Genomic DNA, 9844 nt, shown 5'->3' with positions numbered 1-9844 from the left:
ATGTAAAGTATGATGTATGTGTGCCTGTGCTTGAGTGTCTATGGAAAGGATCCAAAGAATCTTGGAATTTGTCAATGAATGTTATTTTATTTTGGATTCAGGACGTTCAAAAGTTACCAAATCATTCAGACCTTGGACAAATAAGTAAATGGGATGGAATGTTATCGTCTATTTGTACATTCCAAAGCTATCAAATCACTCTAACATTGAGCAAATAAGTAAACGATATAGAATGCTACTCGCACTTTAAAATGTTATGAATACACTTAGCATTGGATCTAATATATGTTCTTGGGGGCTGGCTAAAATAAACAAAAAGGAAAAGAGAAAAAGATGCTCTTCACAATGAATGTACATGCATTTCTTTTGCACAACCTCTCACATGGCCGGGGGAAAGGAAGAAAGCACAATATCTCTTTGATTTGGAAACGAAGACGCCTTTCCAATACCAGCTGAGGGCGGGCGCATACAACGAGGAAAAGAAGGCATACCATATACTGGTGTGGCGAGTGGCGAGGAATTTTGCCTCGTCGTCCTCTTCATTTCTTTTTTGTGAGAGAGTGTACAAGTGAAATCTCTGGGACCGAGACTAAAGGGAGAGAGAGAGAGAGAGGAGGGAGAGAGGTTGCTTTTCTTTTGGTGCAAGAGATTACAATGCTGTAGGTACTGAAACAAAAGGATGGCTTCAGTTTTAGGGTGCAACCTCTCTCTCTTTTTTTTTTCTTCTTTTGGCTGCATTATCAATGTTTTTTTTTTGGGGGGCGGGGGGGGGGGGGGGGGCAAAGGGCCTTGAAAAAGTGAAAGTGGCCTAATACTGGTGGGTGGGGGCTGCAGCTTTACATTGCATGCATGGTGATGGTAGTTGTTGTTCATGGTAGTGATAGTAGACTGTAGCGGTAGTAGAAGAAGAAGAAGAAGAAGAGGATGATGAAGGACTATATTGGTAGAAAGTGATGTTGTTGAGCTTTGGCTATACAACTTGCACCATTGTAGTCAGCGTGCGAATCACAATTCCCGAGGGAAGGTGATGTTACGTTTGACTGCAGGCTTTGTTCTGCCCTATAGAGAGAGAGAGAGAGAGAGAGAAAGAGAAGGAGGGAGGGAGGAATGGGGGGGGGCTCTACTACTGCTGCTGCTACTAGTAGAGATAGCACTGATGAATGAGATTTCCGAGATCAAAACGTCTAGATTTGGGAATCCTCTCTGTCGGGCTCGACAGTTTTTTGGGCTCTGGAGGCGACATAGCCACCGTAGATGTAAGAGATGAAGCCCCACATGGAGAGCAGCATGGCAATGCCTTTGAGTGCGGAGAATTTGTCGTGAAAGAAGATGACGGCAAGGATAGGCACGACGGGAAGCGTGGCAGTGAAGAAAACGCACGACATTAACGAGGACGTGAGAAAGATGATTCCGGCCGACCCTAAAAAAAAGAGTTGCCACCCAACCGCTGACCCAACCAGGGTTACGGAATAAACCCCAGAGCCTAGGTTAAACCTGGCCGCCTCCTCGTGTATGGCAGTGTAGTCCTTGTCTATCCACATGCCCACCATTGATATCACCGTGGCCACCACCGATATTGCCGTCTGCGCTTCCAGTACCACCACAAAACTGCTCCTCCCCACCACCTTCCTGTATATCAGCTCCATCAGAGGCAGCATCAGTGAATATATAGCTGCCCCCGCCACCGTCACCACAAATCCCAGAATATATTGCTTTTCCGTGGTTCCCTTCGGCCTGTCCGTCGCTGCATAAATGCCCAGCAATATTGCCCCCATTGTTATCGTCACCACTGAATTAACCACATACACCGTGATCTTCTGCCCCACCAGTGCATAGGCAAACAGTGCATTGAAGGCTAGCTGGCTTGAGCACAGCAGAGAGTTTGTAGACGCAGGCAAGTAGGAAAGGCCCCATGAGTAGAGCAGATTGTCAAAGGCTGTCACGCAACCCATTGCTACGTAGATGAGAGAGAGTTTTGGGGTGAGGGGTGTTGGGCGGACAGAAAACCACCAGTAGGAAAAGAAGAGGGGGACCAAATTCATCGGCCAGCCCACCGTCTGGGTCCAGGTGGAGAGCCAGCGATGAGTTCCTCCATGAATGAAATAGAGGCGCCCCAGTAAAGTACCAGAAGACATCCCCACAAGCAGCATCACGCAGCTCACCATTAACAAAACCCAGTGGGATAATTTCTTCCCAAAGTATAATCTCCGATCATCGGAGCTTATGTTTGTAGATGAATTTGTACTTATACTGCAATTCACTACCGCCGGCTGATCTTGTTGCACATTGAGCACTGCCTTCAAAGGATCTTCCAAGGACACCTTGATTGTTCCTCCTGCAAGAAGCAAACAAACACAGATTTTGAATTAGAAGATCCGTCAATCGTGCAAAGGTTCTTAAAATCTCCTTTAAATATGCAAAGCCTACGTATGTAGGTCAAGGCTACACGCAGTAAGCCAAATAACAGCAAAATATTAGTCTCCCTTAACGCAAAATAGAGCCTGAAGTTTTTTGTAGTACGCCCCTAATTACTTAAGCGGAGATCACCTTGATAATTTATGGTTGTACGTGGCTACGTCATTGGATGAATTTAGCAGGGCAGCATACAACGGACTGGAGTATTATAAGCACATAGCACAAAGTGGACCTTAGAATTGAGGTCTCAGTAGCTAGAGAGGGCACTTGCACAGAGCCTAACTGGTCTAAAAACCGCAGCAAGATAATAAATATATGGTATACACGCTACAATATATTAGGGGAGTTAAACTGTCATGCGAAAAACTTACCTTGCTCGGTAGCTCGAAAGACTTGCTTATCAATGCGAATGGAATCCAAAGGTTGCATCTCGGAGCTGAGGGAATTTGAGATAGCGCGTTCGTCGGGTGGTTACACTGAGTCAAGGAGTTGTGAAGGTGAGCTGATGAATTACTTGTTTGGGATAATGGAAGCTAAGGTATACAAGAGAAAGCTGGTTGTGGAGAGAGAAGAGACAGACAGAAAGAGAGAGAGATACACTTTGTGCCCCCCCCCTCTTGGCCCCTCTTTTATGCGAGAATTTTCCCCTCAGGCCATATTGCTTGCCTCCATTGGCCATCCTTGCTGGTGCCCCACACTCAAAGAGACGCCCCCACAGACTAAGCCATCCCCAGAAGCTCTTTCGTACCAGAATAATGACTCTTTTATGATCACAGGTCCCATCCCACTGGATAATTTCTCTTAACAAACAAACGCGCACACAGAGTACACACACACACACACACACACAAAGCCTCCCTAATAGGCCCCCTTTTCGACCTCTTGCTGTCTATATCACTTGGTCCAGATGCAGATTTTGAATGATCTCTTCTGAAAGCAACTACGATTTTCTAATGATATCACAAGCTACGTAATGACTCATGAGCAGAGGAATAGTTGCAAAAGAAAGTGATGCATCTACACACACTTCCTTGCGTGCAGAGCGTAGCAATGGTGTACATGTGTATGATTCAGCAATGTACCGATGTCGTAGGGAGCTGGAACAGCAATGGCGGGGCAGCAACAGCTAACAAAGGTTTTAAAGTGTGATGGCAGTTTGAACTTTGAGGCCACAGTCCAGCACGCTTGGGTCTAGGGAGAATGGGGCAACATAAAGGCCGAGGCAAGACACGCCAACTGCAACCTAGGCCAGACTTGTAGGTAGAGGCAGGACATTACAAGACCTGCTAGTCAAACTAAGAGACCTTTGCACTTCATGGGGATCACCCCAATGTTAAAGCATGCCTCTACCGTCTACGCATCGCCCAAGGTCCCAACGCTACTTCTACCTTGATCATATTCCCAACGCTATTATTACCTTGACAATAACCCCGTGAATCACAACTTTATCCCCTTCTTTGCAAAGGTAGACATAGGTAAAACATTTTGGGCCTTGTTAGGTAGTGGCGAAAGATTAAACTTTAGATATTCTTCACATGATTGTAAATTGTTCATTCTTTTCTCAAAGGAGGACATAGGTAATTAAACTTTTTGGGTCTTGTTGTGGTCAATGTTTAAAAAGAATCCACTTAAGATATTTGCCACATGAATGTAAATTGTTCTCAAAGGAGGAGGTCTATTTTATGTATTGATCTTTTCACTCTTAAAATGTAGTTAGTAATTCTCGTTCCTCTTCCTTTTTCCAATTAGCAGGACTATTTTATGTATCTTTTCACTCTTAAAATGTAGTTAGTATTTCTCTTTCCTCTTCCTTTTCCAATTAGCAGAAGTTTTGGCTAGCTTAAACACTGAAGGGAACCAAGGTAAATTCTCTCTTTATCTCTAAAAGTTTGGTCACCAAGAGGTTGATCACTTTAGGATTGCATCTAGGGAGAAAATGACTACCAAATCTAGGGGGCCATACAAGAGAACAAGGGAAGAGAGGAAAAATAAATATTGTCGGAGGGGCGAAAATAGCGAATCTTTAATAGAATATTATAGGTGGAACCTCACATTGAAAAAAAGTCATCTTATCATTTGTGTCTTGTCGTTTCCTTAGAGGTCACATGAGAAGATGTTCTTATTGATTGATGTGATCAAAACAGAATTCTTCAGAAAAGTGGAGGCAAACAATATTGTCCCTAGATCTGTTCACTCTTTCTTTTCCTAGCTAGTCATCTTCTTTAAATCCTTAAGCCATAAATCTGTCTATCATCTTTTTCTATGCAAATCTTTAAATTTTCTTTTTTAAAAACAATAGCACTCCATTTTTTCTTTTAGAACGGTGTTAGGATGCCTTATTCCAATCATATATTCTAGTTACCGTGATTGTTAGGAATGTCCTCTCCTTTTGTTTCAGGTATCTTCATATTAGCCACCCACCAATATCTAGAGCTTGAAACTAGTAGGTTTCTTTTCAAGATCTCCAAGGGACATGCTAGGTATACCTAGTAAGATAGTTGGCATTGAAATAGAGCCAATTGAAAAATAGTATTGTTACTAGTAGATATTTAGATATAAGCTAGGGTTGTACTACTTATATGAAGCACATTAAGCTTGGGATTGATATACTTTGCTCTATAATCATTCTTTTACGGAAAAGTCTCATAGAATCCACTAAGTACGTAAGGTGTTGGATGAGCATAATGTAAGGGTTTTCATGAATGTGTTTTCTTAAATAAATAGACCTATTGTTATTTGAAGGAAGAATAGCCCTTAACCATCTAAGCAAAGGGCTTATAATATGAGTCCCAAAAGTATGCACAATTGGTCAAAGATGAGTTAATATATAAGCTCTTCATTTTTATGGGATTTGTATATGACCGTGTTAGAAATCATTGCTCCACCCTTGTGATCATTGTCGAGTGACAAAGGGTGGAGCTCTCTTTTGTAAGCCCCCCTATTTGAGGAATAACTATTGTGTTGAGAACCCAAACACCCCACTTTAGACTCTTGATGTTAGACATGTGTGGCTAGATGATTAGGAGTATTCTTATGTAGACTTGGCATCATACCAAGTAGGATACATGTTAGTGCAAGCCAATTGGACACACTCTTGGGTAGAAAGAGATCTTCCTAGGACACTTTATCCTTGGATTGCAGGGCTTGTTTGGGTATGCCTAGATGGCCTCCAATGGGTCTAGCCCTCTATCGTAATATAGTATGGTTCCATTTGCACTAGTCATAGGGTGGCCACATTAGCGATCTACATACAACTAATTCCATAGTCTTCATTTCATATCAAGTGACATTCTTTGTCTAAAGGGTCACCTAGATCGCGCCATCAAATCTCCTTTTCGGAGCATATGGGTGGGTAAACACCATCAATTAAACCTTGGTGTACAACAAAAATATGACATTGTTCTCCATATCGCCATCAAATCTCCTTTTCGTAATTTGGCTCAGAATAGTTAAAAGGAAGGTGAGGAAGTGGAAATGGTTCTGAAAACTCCATTAACATGATGAATCATAAAGAGTTAAAGGATGTACATGGAACGTGAAAAGGATCAAAATCAAAAAGAAAAATATCATTTTTTGGGATTTAGTGAAGTCTTGGGACATCTATTTTAGCTGTTCAAGAACATAACCTTTTTGGCAAAATTTCAAGGATTAATTGCTTTAGGGAATGGGATATTTTTTATGGCGGCATTAATTCAGGCTTTAGTGGGGTTATGACTATAGTTAAGAGGGATCTCAGCCCTAGCATTATAGCTAATCATCCAGAGGGAAGAATTTTGATAGTAGAGATTATTGTAAATGGTGAGAGAATATGGATCATTAATGTTTATGGGGCTCACAATCATAAGGTTAGGAGTTGCATGGGGGATTGGATTGCTGGGGTAAATGTTCAAGTGCCTTGTGTTGTATCAGGAGACTTTAATATGGTAGAAAGACCGGTTGACATATGTGACCTGGTGGCACTGTTTTATTAGGAAAAGAAAAAGGGAAGTGGGAAGACCTTAGAAGGGGTTTAGGACTCAAGGATTATTGGTACCTTGGGACTAGAGAGATAAACCAGGGCATACATATTTTAGTCTTCAATATCTTTCCTCCCCATCAAGAATTGAAAGAGTTTTTTTTAGTCAACAGGCTTCTTGGGTGCCTCACACATTGAGGGTGACTGTAGATTGCAGCTCTACTTTATCTGACCATCTCCCTTTGAAGTTGGGTTGGTCTCATCTTGATGGGTTTGATATGGACCTATCTCATTTCCCCACTAGTAAATTGAGAGTGAATAATTTGCTTCTGACTCTCTTTTTGTGGAATATACGGAAGTGTCCATCAATAACTTAAAAAGGAGAAAGGGAGCTGAGGGTTCTTGGAAATAATTTGCCAATGAGATGCAAGGAGTCATTAGTTGAGGGTAAACAGAGAGATAAGGAAAGGAGAGGTGAGAAAAAAAATGGTATGCTCTGCTAGAGGATGTGCTCTCGAAGAGACAGACTGTTGGGCTAGATTCTGGTGATATCGAGCTGTATCTTAAGTGTCAAGCTAACATCAAAATGGGGGAAGATAAATGTTTTAGAGAACATGAGTATTGGACTAGAAAGAGTCTTTTCAATAATAAAAAGAAACCTGACAATAGGTTCTTTAAACTGTCTAGAAATAAAGGTGGCAGAGTGATGGGGGGTGCATTATGGATGAGGATGGCACTCCTATACATGAGTCCAAATCACTTGCTCTAAAATGGGTCAAGTTCTTGGGATCTAGATTGAGTGTGAAAGAAGACTTTTCCTTAAGGAGGTTCCAAGCTGAAAAGAGGTTGCTTGGTCTTCTTAATGGATTCTGATAAAGCTAAATGGTTAGAAAGAGATATTGAGATGGATGAGTGTTGGTGTGCTTTACTAAAACTGGGTAGGGAGAAGGCTCCTAGGTGGGATGGTCTTTCAGCTAAGTTTTTCATAACATTTTGGCCCTCATTAAAAGAGGTGGTGGCTAACATTTGTAAGAAAGCTTTCAAATTTGGTCTCTGGGACAAGGCCTTTAAAGAAGGATTGGTGAAACTCATTCCTAGACAGACTGCTTGCAAGAGGTTTGGGCATTGGAGGCCTATCACCTTACTAACTGTGATGTATAAAATTTTAGCCAAGGTGATTGCTCTCAGAATTACTCCTGTGTTGCAAGAGATCATCGCAAAAAAACAACACGGATTTATTAAAGGTAGGTCCATCTATGATAACATCTTTGCTGCTCTACTGGGTAGAGATGTGGCCATTAAAACTCAACAGAAATGTATTATGATGCAATTAGACCTTGAGAAAGCCTATGATAGGATACAGTGGTCATTTATTGCAAGAGTGATGGAAAGAATGGGGTTTGGTACCAGAATGGCCACTTGCATCTATACTCTCTCCTTGGGTGGATACTCAAAAGTACTCCTAAATGGAAGAATAGTAGGGGGCTTTAAAATCAACAAGTCAGTCAGACAAGGGTGCCCATTAGCCCCCTTACTGTTTGCTATTGCTTCTCATCCTTCAATCATATCACTAGAGCTGGCATGCAAGGAAGGGAAGATTACTGGCCTAAAACTCAAACACGGTGAGCAACTGGTTATTCAATGCATTGCTGATGATTCTTTGTTGTTCTTAAAAGCTGAGAACAGTAATGTGAATATGGCCTTGGAGATTGTTCAGGAGTTTGCTAATGCCTCAGGTTCTAAATGCAATATTCTAAAATCTAAGCTTGACAGAGGACAATGATTTTGATCTTCAGAGATGGGGATGTGAGGTAGTACAAAAGGGACACATTGTTAGACTTCTTGGGGTACCCTTTGGGGGGGGACTTACTAATGAACAGTTGGTCATGTGGGCCATAAATAGGTTTATGGAGAAATTGAAGAAGTGGGAAGGCTTGAAAGTACCCTTTCATATAAGAATTGATATATGCAACTTAGTGTTGAAGGCTTATGTTATGTTTCTATGTCCAGTGTTAAAATTTGAGAAGTGCCACTAGAAGGAGATTATAGGTCCTATCAAGGATTTCTTGTGGAGAAATGATGTAGGTAAGAAAAGAGTCCCTGCCTGATTGTCTTGGGAGAAGCTGTGCCCAAAAATGAAGGGAGCATTGGTATCATACGTCTGCCCACCCACTGTGACGCCGCTAGAAGGATTTTGATGTTACCTAGAATGCTATCTCAAGTCTCCACTTGGTTCTTGATGATAAGGGAGGTGGTGGAATTGGCTGAGGTACTGGCCAAAGGTAGATGGGGGAACTTAACTTGGATAGACAAATTGTTCTCACTTGCTTCTCTGAAAATTACATGCTCTGATTTCTGCAAAATGCTTTGCAACAGCTGGAAAGATAATTTGAGCCTTATGGTTTGGGATGGTGGAGGGAGAGTAACTGGGAACTCCATGCTCTCACTAGGGTTATGGTGGACTCACAAGTTTGACCCCCCCCTTTGCTGCTTTGGATACTGAAGTGGCTAAGAGTCTTAATAACAAAGGCATTAGACATCTGGCTGATTGTTGAGATAGAGATGCTCTTGGATGGAAAGAGTTAAATATATTAGCTATGGAGTTTCAGCTAACCAAAAAAGAGAAAGACTTGATGATGCAAGTGCTGGAGTTGCTGCACAGTGAGTTATGCTCCACAGCCACAGATATCTCAGTCTGGATCACGGTCTGGTCTTGGATCAATGGGGTCAAATTGAAGGATAGCAAAACCAAAGACATCTATGCACTTATGAGGAAGGGAGATGCTAATGTTATGTACTGTAACAAAATATGGAATGTAAAGTGGAGTGTTGCTAGCTGGAGAAAGAGATGGCACCTGATATGGAACTATTAGGTGCCTAGGATATTTCAGGTCTTTTTGTGGAAGGTTTGTATGTGGGCACTTCCCATTGGGTATAAATTGCATAAAAGAAACATGGTTAGTGGTATTTGCCCTAGATGCAGGTCTTCTATGGAAAGTGGTAAGCATGTGTTTTGGGACTGCCCTGCTTTAAGGAGCACCTAGGGTAAAATGACTAGGTGGATACATAAGGGCTTAAATATGCAAACCTTTTGGGAGGACTGGTTACTTGGGAAGTGGGCAATTAGTGATGAATTTAGTGGATTGGTTTTTAACATTGTCAGAGCTTGTCCTTTATGGGAAATGTGAACCAGTAGAAATGAAATTGTGTTCTTGACTACATGTACAAGATTGCAGGATTCTGAGTTGATGTATAAATGTATTTGCATGTGTTGGTCTATATGTAATGTAAATAAAATCTAGTCTGTGTGGAGCTAGATTTGTTGATTTCGAATTTACAGAGGAATATACCTTGATTATGTCCCTATTATCTTGGCGGCAGAGCTTCATGCATACTAGGGGTTTTTCCCTAATGTGGATTTGCTGGATGCAGGTGAGGTACTGGTTTAGAAAAGGCCTCCCAGATTTGGGCCCA

The 9844-nt window shown here is 41.7% G+C and overlaps 1 protein-coding gene across 1 annotated transcript; it reads right to left on the bottom strand.

Moving 5' to 3' along the window:
* Nucleotides 1-247: 247 nt before the first annotated feature.
* LOC147642458 (purine permease 3-like) lies at nt 248-3610 on the bottom strand. The gene is made up of 2 exons (XM_086780465.1): nt 2787-3610; nt 248-2335 (listed from the first exon to the last, which is right to left on the bottom strand). Exons 1-2 carry the CDS (start codon nt 2842-2844, stop codon nt 1185-1187), a joined length of 1209 nt encoding a protein of 402 aa, XP_086636591.1. The 5' UTR covers nt 2845-3610; the 3' UTR covers nt 248-1184.
* Nucleotides 3611-9844: the final 6234 nt, after the last annotated feature.

The sequence above is a fragment of the Cibotium barometz genome, chromosome 1 (assembly GCF_041138505.1).
Source record: "Cibotium barometz isolate CiBa-2024 chromosome 1, ASM4113850v1, whole genome shotgun sequence".
NCBI classification, from domain to species: Eukaryota; Viridiplantae; Streptophyta; class Polypodiopsida; order Cyatheales; family Cibotiaceae; genus Cibotium; species Cibotium barometz.
The sequence above is the reverse complement of the archived record's forward strand: the minus strand, read 5'-3'. Positions and strand labels throughout refer to the sequence as shown.

Excerpts from the sequence above, each read along its gene's own strand:
- LOC147642458 (XM_086780465.1), bottom strand. The coding sequence starts at position 2,844 with ATGCAACCTTTGGATTCCATTCGCATTGATAAGCAAGTCTTTCGAGCT. Across the intron at positions 2,336-2,786 it reads CTTTCGAGCTACCGAGCAAG|GAGGAACAATCAAGGTGTCC; the intron begins GTAAGTTTTTCG and ends TGCTTCTTGCAG.